Source organism: Heterocephalus glaber, unplaced genomic scaffold (assembly GCF_053883595.1).
Source record: "Heterocephalus glaber isolate CG9 unplaced genomic scaffold, H.glaber_assembly_v1.0 deba00000943, whole genome shotgun sequence".
In the NCBI taxonomy this organism is placed as follows: Eukaryota; Metazoa; Chordata; class Mammalia; order Rodentia; family Bathyergidae; genus Heterocephalus; species Heterocephalus glaber.
In genome coordinates this window covers 2651452-2669975 of record NW_028258175.1, presented here as the reverse complement: position 1 = coordinate 2669975, position 18524 = coordinate 2651452, and the positions used below count along the sequence as shown (strand labels likewise).

The 18524-nt window shown below is 48.6% G+C and overlaps 1 protein-coding gene across 20 annotated transcripts in view; it reads left to right on the top strand.

Moving 5' to 3' along the window:
• Positions 1 to 18524, top strand: part of Katnip (katanin interacting protein) — a 179218-nt gene that overhangs the window by 66462 nt on the left and 94232 nt on the right. For 18 of the 20 annotated variants that reach the window (XR_015450358.1, XR_015450359.1, XR_015450360.1 and 15 more), the window contains one exon: positions 4011 to 4142. The exons of the other annotated variants lie outside the window; for them this stretch is intronic. Coding sequence is in view for 15 of the 18 variants with exons in the window: in XM_021237361.2 (XP_021093020.1) it covers positions 4011 to 4142 (132 nt within the window). In the remaining 3 variants the exon portion in view is untranslated. The remainder of the gene's footprint in view (positions 1 to 4010; positions 4143 to 18524) is intronic. 20 annotated transcript variants of the gene reach the window in all.

The following is an 18524-nucleotide window of genomic DNA, read 5'->3' as shown; positions in this document are numbered from 1 at the left end:
CCTTGCAGCAATTTACCGCAGGGTGGGCCTTCCTGAAAGGTCTCCTGCAGGTTCCCGCAGTGATGAAAGCCAGGCTTAGCGCTCCCTCGGCTGCCATATCCAGTTTCTTCTTGTGGCCCGGGCAGCTGGCACCTCTAGGAAAGCTCTTTAGAGAAAGTTTGACCCTGGAGACCTCTGCCTCTGGCACCCTCTAGCTGGGTTCTGAACCCCTGCAGTGAGGACAGTAAATGAAACACCCACAAAGCATCAGCCTTCCCCGTGACCTTGCACACCACAGACCGTCAGCATGTCAAGCGCTGTTATTTATCAGAGATCAGCATATCTGAGAGGAACAGACAGATCAAGGAAGGTTGACGTGTCCCACCACCCTGCCTCTGTGGGCATCGGCAGAGCTCTTCTGCCTCTAGAGGGAGCCATCGACATACTGCACAGCCAGCCGTGCGCTCCGTGCCTGCTCTTTTACAGTACTTGCCAGTGAGCTTTGAAGCACACCTCTTAGAACACTTTACCAAGGAGTGTCGTGGTTATACACAAATAACTCGGCATGAACTAGGCCAAGTGTGGCTCAGATAGAAATGACCTAGGGCATTTAAATCCTCCAGTGTGTCCACTGCCAAGGTCCACCCAGGTCTGGGCATACAAGTAGGCAGGAAAGAGCAGCCACTTGCTGGGGAACACCCACTCCTGGCACAGCCATGTGCCAAGCAAGGGGCCAGTCCGGAGCACAGTCCTCATCCCATGCACAGGTGGGGAGGTGGGAGGCAAGGGTGCAGGTGCCAGGGCTGGGGGCTGCCAGCCTTGGGTGAGGCCATTCTCAGCCTAGGATGGGGGTGGGAGAGCAGGCCAGATGGAGTGCCTATTTATTCCCCTCCTAGGCTCCCACTCAGCTTGAGAAACTCTGGTCCACGCTGACTTTGTCACATGTTGCTGCATAAACACGGCCTTCCATTGGGGTGGCGTGAGCTCCAGAAGGTGGCTGTTAGCTTTCCAGAGCCTGTGTGCAGTCAGTGCTTGGGAAGGGTTTGCCGAGTGACTTAAGGTCCCCTGCAAACCTGTTTGCTCCCAGTGATCTTAGTGAAGCTGCATTTGTGCTGAATGCTGGGAGGGGAGGCTGGGCTCTCCTGCGTGGGTGCTGGGTGCTGCTTGCCCTTGTGGGTGTGCATCCTCCTCCTGATTGGCTCTTTCATCCAGGCAAGGCTTGTCCAGGAGCTCAAGCCTCAGACAGGACTCAGTCTCTGCCTCCCAGCTCTGCCCCGCCCTGTGCCCTTGGGGTACCAACATGGCCACAATGGGGTACCACCCACCCCTACTTACACCCTGTCAACTGCTGTTGCATCTCCCTGGCTTCCCAGCTACGTGACCTTGGGTGGGCCCACACCCTTGTGTCTTAGGTCCCCCTCCCCAGTCCAGGAGAGCTTAGCGAGAAAACACACCCAGCATGCTAGGGATGGCACCCAGTCCACACTAAGCAACACGGCATCCGCATGAAAGCAGCGACAGTGTGATCTGGGGCCAGAAGCAGCTCTGTCCTGAGCAGGGCAGAGTCCTGAGGGCAGTGGGTCCCCAGCATCGGTGTCTTCTTCATTGCTATAAGAGCTGCATTTCCTAACCCCTGGGGAAGTTACTGTTACAGGGGGAGCAGGTCCTCGTGCCAGGACATCAGGGAAACACATGGCCCAGTTACCCTTGAGTCCCTTCCCATATCGGGGCATAGAGTCAGTACACAGGCTCTGTGTCCTCTTCTGTCCCTCAGAAGCAGGGCCAGGGAGAGGCGAGCAAGGCATCTGCAGGGGACATCTAGAAAGGCCTCACGCAGGGCAGTGCCAAAGCCCTGAGGGCTCAGCCTGCATCACTGGGTCAAGGGCATCACGAGTGCCAGAGGTGGGGGGCTACCAGGGTCACACAGGGAGCAAGCATGAGCATTGCGGGGACTGAACCAGTTCGCCGGAGTTTATAGCCAGGCCCTCCCCATGGGTAAGAGGCTGTAGCGTAGACACAGAAGGGCTGTGTGCCAGAGAAGGGTATCAGCCAGCCAGGGCCGCTGTGTTCCACAGGAGAGGGGCCGCAGAGACTTGGCCACAGCAGTGGCTGCTCCTCTCATAGGAAGAAGCATTTGGAGGTGGCCTCCAGGGGAGGTTCCTGTTTTCCACTGTTTCGTGGTCCTCGCTACCAGGCATCCCAGCCACACTCCAGCCAGCAAAGAGCATGGAGAGCCACGGGCAGAGGTCCTGCATCCCCAAGTCTGTTGTGACTACTAGGAGAGCTGGACTCCGCTCAGACGCCTGCCCTGTATCCTTCACACTGCTGCACCTGGAGCCTATGGCCGTGCCAAGCTGCAAGGCCTGCTGGTGCTCGGACCCTCTCCCCAGGGCACATTGCTGCCCCAGGAGAGTCAAGCAGTGGGCAGAGAGCAGTGTCTCCAAAGCCAGGCAGGATTTGGGTTCATGGAGAAGACTGGGGCAAATGGCACTGACATCGGAAGAACAGTGTAAGCAAAGGAACAGAGGAGGGAAGGTTTAAGGCACAAGTGGGGGTCAAGAGTTGGTCACAAATAGCATAAATCCTCTTCACACAGGCTTAAAAACGAAAAAGTTTCAGTGGTCTTGCTTCAGGTGCAGCTGGATCCAGGAGTTCTAAACAAACCCACCAGGACTCTGCTTCTGCCTCCAGCAACCTTTCTCTGTGTGAGCGACAGAATGGGCCCCAGTGGCCCTCACTTTAGCTTGTCCTTGCTGTGGCTCTAACTGGAATCCCAGGTCCTTCTCATTGGCTGCCGTAGGTCTGTTCCCGGCCTGAGTCAGCCGGCCTGACTGTGCTGTGAAGGGCTGGTGGGCCCAGAGGTCAGGCCTGGCTCACATCCCACCCTTGCGCCACGCTCGGTTTGAGAGTGGGGAGGGAAGTGGGTCCCAGAAAGGAATAAGCAAGGTGTGTGTGGGAGAAGGCACATAGATCCTGGGGGCCCTGCGTAGCCCTGTTCAGCCTGTCAGGAGTGACCGTGTTGGGACAGTGGGTCAGACTGACTGGAGAACTCTCTCGGTCTGGCTGCTCTCGAGGATTCTAAGTAACAGTAGCTTGAACACAGGAGGCTGGCACGTGTGTTGCCCCTGCGCAGAGGGGCCTGGCCCTGCCCCAGCGGTCACGTAGGGAGCAGCACCTCCACACTCCCTCGGCAGGAGTGGGAGTTGGGCGAGGGGAGCCTGGTATCTGCCCGCTCCGGGCACCGTGGAGGACGCACTTCTGCCTGTGTGTTCACGCAGTCCGCCCAGTGGCGGAAGGGGGCGTCGTCATGTGCACATCCGGGAACTCAGTGCGGAGGCGGGGCAGTGCTCTGGGGATGGCCTGCAGGCTGTGCGCCCCAAGGGTGACCCAGGGAAAGCAGGAGAGAGAGAGGTCCCTTCACAGAGCCCCCGTCCAATGGGCTTGGGGAGGCTTCCGCATTTTATTTCATTTTAGGACGTTCATGGTATATAGATGAGGGCGCCACGGCTTCCCAAACCTGGAACCAAATGACATCTCAAAGACCCTTTTCAGAAGTTCAACTACTGCTAAAATTCTACTAGTAAATTTCAAACCAAAATGTTATCTTAAAAAAATTCCACTGGGCACACTTCGAAAGTTCAGGTAGGAACCACTGCAGACCTTCAAGCACCCAAGCACAGTGGGACATGCTTGAGATCTCAGCGAGTCTGGAGCCCGAGGCAGGAGGCTCACAGGTTCGAGGCCAGTGTGAGCAACTTAGCAAGACTCTATCTCAACATGTAAAGAAAGCACAGAAGCATGGGGTTGTAGCTCGGGGAAGACCCCTTGTGAGCCTGCGGGAGGTCTGGGTTCAGTCCCCAGCACCATAAAAGAAATAAGGCCTCTGAGCACGACATGAGCACTGCTGCACACCAGCCCCCAGCCCTGACTCTGCTTCCTGCAGCCAGCCCCTCCAGCAGTAGCCCTTGCCCCTGAGGGAGGAGGGATGTTCATTCCATCCTGTCTGAGAAGGTCTGAATTTTTCTGCATAGAAATCGGTGCAGATCAGAACCGAAGCCGGCCCAAGACTGCACATTGAGCCTCCTCCAGACCATTCAGAAGATTTCGAGCCGTGCATGGATGTGCCTGTCAAGGCCCAGGATGGTTCTGGGGCTCCTTCGCAGGTAGGGACTGGCCTTGGCCTTGTGCTTACAGCTTCTGCAGGACAATGGGGCTCGGGGTGCTTTCTGCTGGTGGTGTGTCCATCCTTATTCCCAACTCCTTACTTGTACGGGGGATCAAACTCGGGTCCTTGTGCTTGTGAGGCAGGCATTAGAACCACTGAGCTAAATCCCCGGCCCTTGACTTCCTTCACTCTTGTGTTGCTCACACACACTGTGGTATACACAACAGGGTGGGCACCTGACAGCTGCCACCCAGAGGATGGGGTACAGAGGCATCTGTGGCCGAGGTCAGAGCCGAGCCACAGCATCCAGTTGCCTGCAACCAGAGTGGCCGCAGGGGCAGAGGTGTAGTGTGCAGGAAGGCTTCCTGGGGCTGACGTCTGTGGGTCCTGGTCCTGAGCTCTGGGGGAGAGGATGGGGCAGGGCGAGGGCACCCGGCGAGCTGACCCCGGCCTGTGTGCGCTGTACGCCTTCTGTCACACATTTCGCCATCGGCCCTGACCAGGGCAGCAGAGACCACGTGGTGCGAACACCCGGAGTCCATGTCAGAGGAGTCCGCATTGGAGCGGCAGCCAGTGCAGCTGCTGAGGGGCTTTCATCCCTGCCCGCAGTGGCCATTTCATTTCAGAATCTCTTGAACTGTCCCTTCTCCCTCCGCCAGCGTTTGCCAAACACCGGTCCTGAGCCTCAGAGCCTGTGCTCAGCACCCCAGGTACAGACATGAACAAGGCTGGGAGGTAGCCATTCCTAGGCAAGCTCTATTCCACAGGGGAGACAGGGAAGGAGGAGGAAGCCATCTTGGTGTTGAGGAGTTCTGGGAAGAAATCAGAAGAGGGAGCGGAGCAGAGAGATGTGTGGGCTGGAAGGGGAGGGAGGCCTCTCTCCGGGGTGACATTGCCCTTGACACCTTATGGATAAGGAGGAGCAGATCGGAGAGGGGCAAGGGGAAGAGCATTCCAAGCAGAGGGAACAGCATGCTGGTGCTCCTTCTGGGCTCGTGGAGGCACACAGTGTGGCGTGGGATGAGATGAGGTTGGAGGAAGTGGGAGAGACCTGGGGGTACATGGCAGGCCCGGCCAGCGCGTGGAATGGGCATGGTGGTTGCAGAGATGGCAGGTAGGGGTGGCCGAGCGGGACCCAGCCCCTTTGCCAGGGCAGCGTTGCTCAGCCGGGGCCCCAGCCGCAGACTCCAAGGGCAGAGTCTTGCTTCTACGTGTTGCGTCTGTACCAAAAGTGCTCCCGTGAAGTGAAAAACACCCAGAGCAGAGATGGAAATGTTGTCCAGGAAGCGCTCCTCCAGCTTCCGTTTGCGTGCCTGTGCTTGCTTGTTTACCTCTGAAGGAGGGACAGGTAAGGAATGAGGGATCACCTTGTTTCACATCCTGGTTTCATCAGCTGGGAAGGTTTGTCTTCCTGAATAGAAAGAGGAAACAGTTCCTTTTCTATTCAGTGACCCAATCAGTGACCGTGTTTCCTCATCCAGTCTGTAAAAGTAGGATGAAACAATGGACAAAATTGTGGGCTTTATTGCCTTAAAAACATACCCCCTACCCCCTCACAGACAATTGACTTTTGAGTCCATCAGATAATCCCAGGCTCAGAATCTGTCTGTGGAAAACAAGTCTTCGGTTTCTCTTGGTTTGCTTGGAGGCTGGATTGCAGCCAAGTTCAGCCTGTTACCTGCCCCCCTACCCCCCACCCCAAGCCATGTCTCAGAATCCTGTGCGGCCTTCAAGCCGGAGGCCATGGCCATGTGCCTTCGCCCGGTGGCATCCAATGCATCTTGTTAAGTGAACACATAGTCCTTGCTCCTCCGGCTCCCAGCTCCCTGTACCCAGGGCGGCAATGTGGCCATTAGCATTCCTGTGTGCGCAGGCTCTGGACCGGCACGGCTGTTGCTCCCTCCGCCAGCACTTAATTTTCTCCACTCGGAGTGCTTGATTGCATTTCTTTCTTTCTTTCTTTCCCTTTTCTCCCCATCCTGAGGGGGCACTCCTTAAGGCTTCACAGTCAATTTCCCCGTGGAATTATTTTCCTATCAAAGCAGAGAGTGAGATGGCAGCCAGTTTCCTGCAAAGGCAAAAGCATTAAGAGATGTGATCAGAACAGGGAAGAGGGGGAAAGGCGCCTGGCTAAACATACTCAGCCCCTTGCACTGCTTGCAAGTGCAGCCTGAGATGGAGCAGGAGGAGATGTGTGTCGCAGGGGGCGCATAGGCTCCCCCGACCTTCACTGTGGAAACACCCCAACCTCTCAGCACATCACAGAGCTTCAGCTTCTCGGTGGCTCTGGGCTCGCACAGCCACGTGCTGCAGACGTGTCCTGCTGGCCTCCCCCTACCTTGCACAGTGCCTTGAAGTGTTGAATCACTAGCTGACACTTGAGGATCAGGAGGTTCTATGGGAAAATCTGATCAGCGGCTTCTGTTGAAAAATTGGAAGATTTGGGCTCCACATTCTCACACACCATCAGTGACAGTGGGGAGCAGCTGTCCCCTTGAACAGCCATGAGCACTGCAGGTTGCTACGGTCCTCTCCACAGTCCAGTGCTGAAGATCACTGATGATAAACAAGCATATCCTGTGTCAGGAGGTGTTAGGCTGATGAGGAATCGGGCAGAATAAGGGATAGAGAAAGATAGGCGGGAGCTGTATTATATCTGGGGCCAGTGAACAGGGGCAGCTTTGTGTTGAGGTGGAGTTTGAGGAGCTGTCTCCTGGAAGTGAGGGAGTGAGCCTTGTGGAGCAGAGGTCCGGAGGAGGAAGGGCAGTGCAAGAGCAGAGAGGGCCAGAGAAGAGTCGTGAGTTAGTTAGACTGGGTAAGGCTTGACAGCTGTTGTAAGGAAGTGGGATTTTCCTTACATCAGATAGGAAGTTGTCATATGGTTGGAGCATTTACAACTCTGGTGGAGAGGGTCCCTGTATTAGTCAGCTTTCCGATTGCTGAGGCCCAGGACCCGACACCTGCAACTTAAAGGAGGAGAGGTTTGGTTTGGCTCACAGTGTTGGAAGTTTCAGTCCATGGTTGGCCAGTTCCAAGGCAGAAATGGCATGATAAATGCCTGACAGAGAAAAGCTGCTCATGTCATAAAGCCAGGAAGCAGAGATAGAAGGGAGGAGAGGGGACAAGAATGCATCCTTCCTGGTCACGCCCCCAGGCACCACCTCTTCTGACCAGGCCCCTCCTCCTGGCAGCACAGTCATCCATGAACTCACCAATGGACGAATCCACCATGAGTGTAGCACCCCCATGGTCAGGTCACCTTCCAGGGCTCTGTGTGTGAACCTGAGACTTTTGGAGGACATTCTAGATCTAAACCATAATAAACTCTTTCCAGAGAGTTCCATCAGAGTGCCAGGTTTGTCATGTTTGCTTTTCTTGGGACAAGGGCTTTGTACTGCAATGGGTGATATAATTTCCATTCATAGGATAGTGGCTCCATTTAAGTATCAGAAATGAAAGCAAAGGTACATTTTTTTATTAAGATATCTTATTTTCCAGATAACATATAATAGAGAGTCTACCAGTGCAAAGAAAATAAGAATCCTTTTATAACCCCACTGTCCCACAGTGATAGGAAGGTATATGACCACCCAGATTAAAAATGGCATTCATGCCAAGGATTTAGCTCAGTGGTGCCACCGCTTGCCTCACAACTGCCAGGTCCTGAGTTCAATCCCTGGTACCCCCCCCCCCCCCGCCCATGGCATTTGTCATTATACCGAAGAGAAGGGAGAGCTGGCCCAGAATATCCCAGTCCTGCCCCTTGCCCAGTCAGAGTTGGTTCCATGTTTAGTTATCACGAGGGTCCCTGAAAGCAAGAGAGATGACAGTAGGACTCTGCCACCCTGGCGTCTTCTGGAAGCCCTCCTGAGTTTCTCTCCCCAATGGGTGGATCCTGAGTTGGTGGGGTGAAACCTCCTGCAATCACAATCCTGCATCTTAAAGTCATAGTTTTTCCTGGCACAGAGGGACAGCTAACTGCTGTCGCTGGGAGGACAAGCATCCCCAGGGGAGCCCCTCACCTCACCCAGGCCTTTGTTGATTTCAACAGTAAGACTTAAAAATGGACGATCCCTTTGAGGTGGTTCCATTGCTTGGATACTTCTATTTGGGACCACGACATACACACACACCTCTGAGCAGGTCCCCTTTTTTCTTTGTTTTTTTTTTTTTACTGATGTTTTAACATAAATTGGATTATATCATCTGTTCCAGTTGATTTTCTCACTTTTTTTGCTCAAACATACCATGGCCATCTCTCCATGCTGGTGCTCACCCAGCCCTCATACAGGCCGGTGGCTCAGAGGTTTTGGGAGTTGGTAGCCAACTGAATCCTGGTCCCTTTCCTAGCTGTCGCATGTCCATAGTGGTGCTGACAGAGCAGAGATGGGTGTCATCGGGCCAGCTTGGGAGGGAGAGCACAGGGGACCAAATGAGAAGACACGGAAGGCAGGGGGAACAACAGAGGAGCGGGGCCCTGCGCACCTGGGGCAGGAAGTTGCTGTGACCAGCCCAGTTCTCTGTGCTGAGCCTAGGATTCCAGGTCTCCCACCAGCCGCCACCCTATGACTTAAATTTCTCCCTGCTCAATGCAAATGAAGATCCTGACCTTCCAAACAGTATCAAGAAAGGCCTCGCTAAACGATCCAGGAAGTAATGGTAAGGTTCAGCCTCCAGCTGTGATGGGCCAGGGTCTTTGGCAGAGCCCAGCAGCAGGGCCATAGGATGGGCATGGTGAGCGAGTTTGTGAAAACAATGCACATTCACAACAGGATAAGCCCCTGGCCCATCCACCAGATAAAAGCAACACCGGAGAGATTTGACTTGGTGATATTTTTAAAAATAATAAGAAGAGCTCATGTTAAATGAGCACGTGCTAAATCTGAGCACCAGGTTGAGTCTGTAACACCCATTGCCACATTAACTGCATGAGCTAGGTGCTGGGTATTTTCATCTCCATGCTAGAGTTGGAGGAAACTGAGGCACGGAGAAGCGAGGCTGCTTGGCCCGGCCTTAGAGAAGCCCACGCAGGAAGCCCAGTTCTGTGTCTCCTTGTCCTTTGGAGTAACAGTCACAGGCTGGGAGTCACACAGGCCTGTCTTTGCTTCAGAACGCACCACCGTCTGTGGTGAATATTACTGATGCCAAGCTGGGAGCAGTGTTCAGGGGTGGCCATCCATCAGCAATGCTTAATAGCATTTAAACAACGAGAGAGCCAAACCCTCCATAGCTACCTGTCTCCCCCGTGAACCCATAGCAAAGCACATCCATGAAAAATGTTTTCCCAAAATGAAATCAAACAAGGAAGCCACCAGACAACTCCAAACTGAGGGACAATCTACAGAACACCTGGCTCAGGCCTTCACAAAATGTCAGTGGCTTGAGAGAGACAAAGCAAGGCTGGGTGATTGTCCCAGAAGAAAGGGTGGGTAGGGAAGAGATGGCACAGTTATGAACGTGAGACCCCAGAGGGACGGGGGAGGACTTGCTAAGTTCAGGGATAGTTTGGGCAAAAATGGACTATACCATCACAGTAATTATTTGGGTTGTTAGATTTCCCAATTTTAATGTTGCTGTTGTGGTCGCATAAGAGAAGGTTCTTGTTTGCAGGAGACACCGCCAAAGTGTCGGGAGCCCGGGCTCCGTATCTGTGAGCAGTGGGTCAGCAGGGCAGGGTGGAGCGTGTGTTCACACACAGCCTGGAAGGGAGCAGTGGGAGGAAGCAAGCAAGGAAGCAACTGGTGAGTGTAGGTGGAAGATGTCTAGGTTTCTGTTACACCGTTAGCATATATTTATTTTCTGTGGGATTTGCATTCTTTCAAAATAATAAGTTAAAAAAAAGATGTCCATTAAAGAAGAGATGGACTTCTTCAGCAGAACTAAGCATCAGCAAAGGAAGAAGTAAGAGTAAAAAAAAGTGATCTAGTTGGGGATTTAGCACAGAGGTTGCACCGCCTGCCTCGCAAGCACAAGGACCGGAGTTCAATCCCTGGTACCCGAAAAAAAGCGATCTAGTTTAAAACATGGGAGGATAGTAGCAAGGTCCATTTCCCCACTGTGATGTTGTGCTATTTTTCGGCAGGATGTCACCATTGGGGATGGGAACACGGGACCTCTCTGCATTGTTCCTCACAAATGGCATGTGAAAGCTACAATTAGCTCAAAATACAGAGTGAAAAGGAAACAAAAACACAAATGTCCTCATTCTACAGCCCTGAGGTTCCAATTCTGATCCTAGGCTTGGGCTCAGCCATTGTCCTTTTCTTAAACTCCCGCATGGCTATAATTTGCAGCAGTGTTTGAGAACTGTGGTTATAAGGAAAAGCGAACACTGGGGTTCCAAAACTTGATATGCACACGAAGAATCATTAGTCTACAATGCAGATTTTGGGGCGCTTTTTTTCTAGTACCGAGGAGGACTGATCCCAGGGTGTCTGAACTGAGCTACGTTCCCAGCCATTTTTATTTTGAGGCAGGGTCTCACTAAATTGCCCGGTTGCCCGGGCTGGGCTTAAACTTGAGATCCTCCTGCCTCAGCTTTCCACATTCCTGGGATTACAGGGCTACCATGCCTGGCTCAGACCTAATTCTTAAACTAACAGAATTTGTATATAGAGAATATAGTACATTTCTTTTTTCTTTTTTTTTTTTTGGTACCAGGGATCGAATTCAGGACCTTGCGCTTGCGAGGCACGTGGCAGAACCACTGAGCTAAATCCCCCGGCCCTTATAGTACATTTCTTAACCAAAGAACTCCTGGTGTTTGTAGGCTGAGGCCTAAATATAATGGTATGCCTCAAGGGAAAGGAGCATTTTTGAGGGATTTTGTTACGGGGACTATAAAAAAGCTTAAAATACCAAAGTTGAAAGCGCTTCTACATTATACAAAACTGTTGACCCTTAGGAGAAACTGAGGCACAAATTGATTTGAGAAACAAAAGGGTTTATTTGAGCTGATCAGAGTTGCAACTGGGGAAACACCAAACGGATCAGGTTGAATGTGTGCTCCAAGGTCTTACAGCTTTCAAACAAGTTTTAAAGACAAAACCTCAGTGGGAGGAGGGATTATATCAGTTATTTGCCAGGCATTTAGGTTGGTGCAGGCAGGTTAGCAAGCTGTCTTGTAAGAAAGGGGCTGGGTAGCTTACAGAGCTTTGTGAGTAGGTGGATGTGGTGGTGAACGAATGTAATTCCCGCTACTCAGGAGGCTGAGGCAGGAGGATCACAAGTTTGAGGCCAGCCTGGGCAACTTAGTAAGATGCTGTTTCAAAATAAAAAGAAAACTAAAAGACCCAGGGGTGTAGCTCAGCGAGAGAAAGAACACTTTGCTGATCATGCATGAGTTCCTGGGTTCAATCCCCAGTACTGGGAAAAAAAACTTTTTAAAATATGTAAAGCGATTCTCAGGAAGGGTTAGGGAAGGACAAAAGCAAAGAGATTCCTGGGGAAGGGAGTGAGGGAGTGACCCAGAGGGCTGTGTAGAGAACTGGACTGCTCCACTGTAAGGAAAAGTATGGCTCTGAGCTCAGGAAGCACAGGATACAGCAGGTCTGGCCTGGTGGGGTTTCAGGATCCAAAGTTGATTTGAATGCAGCTTAGGGTTAGAGCTCATGCCTGGCACGAGTGAGGCTCTGTTTAGATCCCTAGCACAAGGAAGGAAGAGGAAGGGAAGGGAGGAAGTGCAGCGTCAGGGAGGGGCGTTCACCACACCTCGGCCTGCCACTGCTCTGCTGGAACACGCTGCTCCAGGAAATCCTAGACCCAGCGCCACTGAAGAGCTAAAGAAACAGAGTTTAAAATAAAAGAAGCCAATTTATTTGAGCGTGGGAGGAAGGGGAGAAGAGAGATGACAGACAGCTACTTTGGACCAGTAGGGAGCATAGGAAAGTGAAATGCCCTGGGGATAGTTGATCCCCAGCTGCTTTTATTGAGGGCCCCCACCCCACCCGCTTAGGCTCCTGGAATCTGATTGGCTCCCTGGCTGTTTTTCATCCTAACCTTGGGTTGCCTCTGGCCCTGACTTTCCCTGTCCTTTGGTGGTGGATAAAGACTGTGAGAGGGCCCTTATGAAAAAGTAGTTTATGCTTAAGGATTAAAAAAAGGGGAAATGTGGGATTCTTATGTTAATTGTGCTAGTTGGGACCTTCCTGGGCCTACTTTCTTCTTTCATTGCCTTTGTCTTTCTAATTGCTCAGAGGCAGAAACTGCCTTTAGTAGAATTCTTTATTAATTTTTAATAAAACTCAATGAGGCCTTCACTCTATTTTTTTCCTACCTGGAGGGACTCCCTGTCCCTATAAAAGGATTGATTGATTTTCATATTCGATTACTTTATTTAGGTTTTTCAGTATTTAAGAGGTGACTTAAAAAAAATTTTTTTAAATAACTTTATTATCAAACACATGCATACAAAAATTAAAACCATTCAAAGAAGAACAATGCAAGGGAAAAAAACTACAATAATATTCAGATACAGTAGAACTCAACCAAAACAAAACTGAAAAGCACTTAAACATTTTTCCATATAACTTAAGAAAGCATCTCAAGCACCAACAAGACACCAGAGGATGTAATGTGTTTCAGAAAGGTCCCCAAAACCAACACTGAACAAATAATGATCTGGAAAAAAACTCCAGTTAGTTAGCAGACTCCACATAAGCCAAGCTTCTCCCTAATTTAAATTTTGATACAGTTATATGACACGCGATGGAAACACAATCCGAGAAATACGTTATTAGGCCATTTCATCCCTGTGTATCCTTATTTACACTTTCAGTTTCTCACACTAGAGAAACTATTCGGTATTTAAACATGTGTCCTATTTATTTCACTTAAGAGGATGGCCTCAATATGCATCAATTTAGCTATAAATGTCTAGTTTCTCATTCTTTATGGCTAAGTAGTACTTCATTTTATTTAAAAAGCACATCTTCTTTATCCAGTTTCCAGTTGATGGTCACTTGGGCTGTTTCCAAGCTTTAGCTATTACGAACTGTGCTGCTATGAACATGGGTGCACATATATCACTGTGGTATGATTCTTTTAATTCTTTGTGGAAGATACACAGCACAGCAGGGGAATAGCTGGGTCAAGTGGGACCTCTAGTCCTAGTTCTTTAAGGTATCTCCATAGTGATTTCCACAGTGGTTGCACCAGTCTGCACTCCCACCAGCAATGGAGAAGGATTCCTTTCTCCCCACAACCCCGCCAGCATTTGTTATTGGTTGATTTCTTGATAGCAGCCATTCCTTCTGGGGTGAGGTGGAATTTCAGTGTTGTTTTCATCAGCATCTCTCGAATAACCAGTGATGTTGAACAATTTTTCATATATTTATTTACTACAAGAGGTGACTTTTTGAGAAATAGAAATTAAATTTTGTGTTGTGATCATATTAAGGAATTACTGTTATGAAAATGAATACCCAACCTTCATATTTAGTTTTTCTCATTCGCAAAGTATGGCTCAAACTTGAGGGAAAACATGCAGAGAAAGCATGTAGGAAAGACTTTCCTGGGCTGCGGGTATAGCTCAGTGGTAAAATGCCTGCTTAGCATGTGGGAGGACCTAGGTTCAACCGTCAGGAATACAAAAAGAAGAAGGGTACTGACCTTGAGTACTGTATGTTGTCCCTGGCCCCTTGCTTTCTGGCACTGCTCCCCTGCTCTACTTCCGGACACCACAAACTAAGCAGCTTTGCCCCACCAGGCCTTCCACCATGATATTTCTGCCTTGAAGCCAGCTGACCATGGACCAAGTCTCCTGAAACCGTGAACCACATTAAACCTTTCCTGCCTTAAGTCAAGAATCATGAAAGCTGCCTAATGCTCACTTCTTTGGAGATCCCTTTTGCTTCTCCGACAAGAAGTCCAATTAACATTGCCTGTTCCTTCCAGCTTTGAAGTTGTGACTCCTAGATCAAGTTTAAAGGAAAACCCTGTTCTCATGTTGCAAAATCCACAGGAATAGCGAATACATAATGGTTCTTAGGTCCCTGCTGTAGGTCACTTGCAAGTTAGATATTCAGGGTCTGAAACACACTCCCTCCTCCCAATGGCCCCGTCTCAGTAACAGAGTTGGGCACCACCTTGTAGCCCACAGAGTCTCTGGTCCCTAGAAAAGTCCCTGGCATAGAGTTTGTTTACAAATAAATCTTTGTTAAGCAAGTGAATCGAATAATCAAGTGACCCAGTCAGTGAGGGAGGGGGGAGGGAGGGGCTAGATGCTGCTGAGGCGCCCAGCCAGCCCACACCAGCTGCTCTGCCATGGCCTCTCCACATTGTAATTATGGCGACAGTGTTTCCCATACTCTGATCCAGGACACAGAATCTGACAAAAAAGAACTGTGCTCTGAGGTAGAGGAATCAGTTTCAGGGATGTGGTCTGGATCCAGAAATACTGAGAAGTCCTGAGTGAGGTGGGGCTGACACAAGGAGTGGACGGGGCTCAGGGTTTGGCCTGGCAGGGAGTGGGGGACCAAAGAGGACAGTCGTAGGCAATCATCACCCTGTGGAAACACACACCGGGGGTGTCAGGCTTTCTAGTGGTTTTTTTGGTACCGGGGATCGAACTGGGGTCCTTGCGCTTGTGCAGCAAGCGGCAAAACCATTGAGTTAAATCCCTGGCCCCAGGCTTTCTAGTTTTAAGAGAAGCCAAGTATCCTGGTTCCTTTGTGTTTAATTTTTCTCAATTATTTATGTTAATAATTAATTTACAGTTTTCTAGGAACAAACAAAATACACCTGCAGGCCAGATTTCCCCTTAGGGTAGCAGCACTCAGCTGCCATGTAGATGGTTTCTCACTGGGGAGGAGGAAGAGACTTTCTCCTTCCCCAGGGCAGTGCATTAGCCTCTGGCACCCAGACCCCTCACAGGCACTGGGGATGCCCACTAGGCCGTTCCGGCCAGAGCGGGGCCAGGTCGGCAGGTGGAGCAGGCGTCGATGACAGCATGAATGTTCCTGTGCAGTGATGCAGAGCAGCGCCAAATGCCCAGGAAATGCAGACCCGTTTGCTGCATGGGTGTCTGCAGATGAAGATGTCAGCTGGAATCTGACTTACCAAAGCAACGTTTTCAGTCTTAACAAAAATAAAGAATGACCTCCGAGTCAGTATTAGAATTAATAACCTTTTTTATTGTTGTATTTATAGCTTACTTAGAACTTCTTAGGTATTTTCACAGAATTTCTTATCATTTTATGTAATGCCTAAGTGCTTTCTTATTTAAAAAGATTCAGAAAAAAACTGAACAAAATATGAAAAGCTCTCTTTACCTATCTAGCCAAACCATCCCCGGCTTTTAGTTTTATGGAGCATGTATACTTTATTTAGTTACCTATTTATTTATTTATTGTTTTCTATTTCCATTTATTTCAGTTCTGTATTTATCTTACTCCTTCCCTAAATTTTTTAGTTTATTTTGTCTTTCTGGCTTTCTTCTACACCTATGTCCATAATGTGGCTTCCTAAATTAACTATTTTCTGTCTTATTTTCTATTCTATCAATTTTAAGGCTATAAATTTCCCTATGAATATAGCTTTGTCTTCATCCCACAAACTTTGCTAGGTAGTGGTTTCATTGTCCTGTATTTCTACTTAGTTTGGAATGTTAGTGAGTTTTTTTATCTACTTTATTTTGTTTTGTAATTAGTACATGTGTGAGATACATAATGATACATTTATCATCGTGGGGAATTGGTTCGTGTGCATATCATGTCTTAACCCTTTTACTTCCCCTTCTTCCATCTCTCCCCTTTCTCTACTTTGAAGAGCTTTTTCCACATTTTCTAAATAAATAATTTTTTCCTTGTCAGTGGTGGTTTTTCACTACCCTTTTGTGTTAATTTTTAATTTTACTAGGTTATGATTAAAAATGGCCTGTTTTTGTTCTTTGAAAGTTCCTGAGGTTCTGTTTGTAGCCTGCCAAGTCATTTTTTGTGAATGCTCTATGGTGTTTTGAAAGAATAATCATTCTCTTTTTGATATAAAGTTCAATATAACTATTAAACTTAGGGTGTTTGTTTTTTTTTGGTACTGGGGATCAAACTCAGGTCCTTGTGCTTGCGAGGCAGGTGGCAGAACCCCTGAGCTAAATCCCCGGCCCTAAACTGAGGTTTTAATTGTGTTATTTAACTTGATGATTCTCAAAGTATGGTTCCAGGCCACCTTATCAGAATCACCTCGGCTGTTAATTAAAAATGTGAGTTCCTGTATCACGCCCCAGATACAAATTGGATCTGGAGAGAGTAAGGCCTACTTAAAATTTGCATTTTTAATAATGTTCCCTGGAAATGCTCCTTAGGAAACCACTACAGTAGGTCCTTTTCATCTTTTTGATCATGTTGATTTCTATGAACTTGCCAGTTTTCCCTTATATTTCTCTAATATGCTTTATATATTTCAAATCTGTGTCATTTTGTGTATAGTGGAGTTAAGATGTTTTTCATAGAGTGGCCTTCATTCGTACAAATATATCAATATTAATATCCTTGTCTTGTTTAAAGACTTGGTGGGTCTTTTCATTCTGAAAGCCTATATCTTTCTTTACCACTGGAAAATATTCACTTAATATTATTATTGCTGTTATTTTCTTTCATTGTTTCTGTTGTACCCTTTGGAGCTTCTCTTGGGCAATTTTTGTTCTTGTTGTTGTTTTTTGTTTTTTTTGAATCAGTGTCTTGCTATTAGTTCAGACTGGCCTTGAACTCACAGCAATCTTCCTGCCTCAGCCTTCCAGGTGCTGGGATTACAGGCATGCGCCACCACACCTGGCTTCTATTGGGCAAATATTGATCCAAAGCTATCCTTTGAGTTTCTTAATTTTTCTTTCACACTTTTCTTTTGTTTTTCCTTTTTTTGCATTATGTTCACTTGGCATGATTTTCTAGCATACGTTATAGGTCACCATTTCATGCTCTCTTATGCTTAATTTGTCTTTCTAAAAATGTCAATGATTGGCCCAGGAATGTAGCTCAGCAGTGCAGTGTCTGCCTGGCAAGTGTAAGTTCTTGAGTTTGATTCCTGGTACCGAGAAAAAAAAATGTCAGTGATTGCCAGGGCTACATGGTAAGACCCTGTCTCAAAAAACCAAAAATAAATAAATAAATAAATGTCAATGATAAAATTCAAAGTTTTAAGATCTCTATTTCTGTTTCTTTTCTTTTCTTGTTTTTGAGACAGTGTCTCACTGTGTAGTTCAGGCTGGCCTTGAATTCACTATGTAGCCCAGGCTGGCCTCGAACTCATGGCGATCCTCCTGCATCAGCCTCCCGAGTGCTGGGATTATAGGCGTGCAACAGCACACCCGGCTCTCTATTTCTTTTTGATGGGTGAAATATCCCCCACCCCCACCCCAGTACCGGGGATCAAGCTCAGGACCTTGTGCTTGCAAGGCAGGCACTGAACTACATTCCCAGCCCATGAAATAGCCTCTTAAGTCTCTCCAAGGATGGGAATTTTCTGTATTCTCAAGTAGTCACCTCCTAATTATCCTATTAACTTTCTTTAAATATGTATAGTTCTTTTGTTAATTAAGCTTGGCGGCTGTCTCTTAGGGTGCTGATTCCCCAAATGAGCCATCACGCTTGGGTGTCTGGTGCCTTCCCCCTGAGACTCCCACTGCCTCTGCCCATCTTACCCAATGTAGCAGACGCTGGTGGTTGTCTGTTGGTCCATACCTGTTTCTGGACAATATGGGCCTTGACTTCCCTTCCCAGTGTGGCAGCTCCCAGCTTCCCTGGTATGGTGGCCTTCTGGGGCGCTGCTCTGCCTTCCTGCCCCAGTGCCCACACAGTGCTTCAGCATGTGATGAGCATCACTGCCATCTGGCTTCCTACAGCTGGGAGAGGGCTGCAGCCCTAGAGCAGCCCACATCAGTGCCTCAGGGTTTCCTCGCTGAGTCTTGACTTTGGACTCAGCCACATGACCACACAGAAATATGCCAGTATTGAAAAAGATATTTTTGAATGTGCATATTTGTGTTAATTTTACAAAATACTCGGTTGCATTGTGGCATGTTCATATGTGCATGCTTTGATCACATCTGTCCTCCCATTGCCCTTCAATGCACACCATCCTCCCTTGTTGCTTTCCTCTTGTCTGATAATAGTCCCCCTTCTACTTTCATGTCATTTTTTAAAATTCCACATATTAGGATAACTGTGATACTTTTCTTTCTCAGTCGGGCTTATTTCACTTAACATGATGATCGTCAGGTCCATCTATTTTCCTGCAAATGACATGACTTCATTCTTTTTTGTGGCTGAATAATATATTTATCACATTTTCTTTATCATTCCTCCATTGATAAGCACCTAGACTGATTCCATATCTTATCTATTGTAAATTGTGCCACAATAAACATGGGTATGCAGATACCTTTATA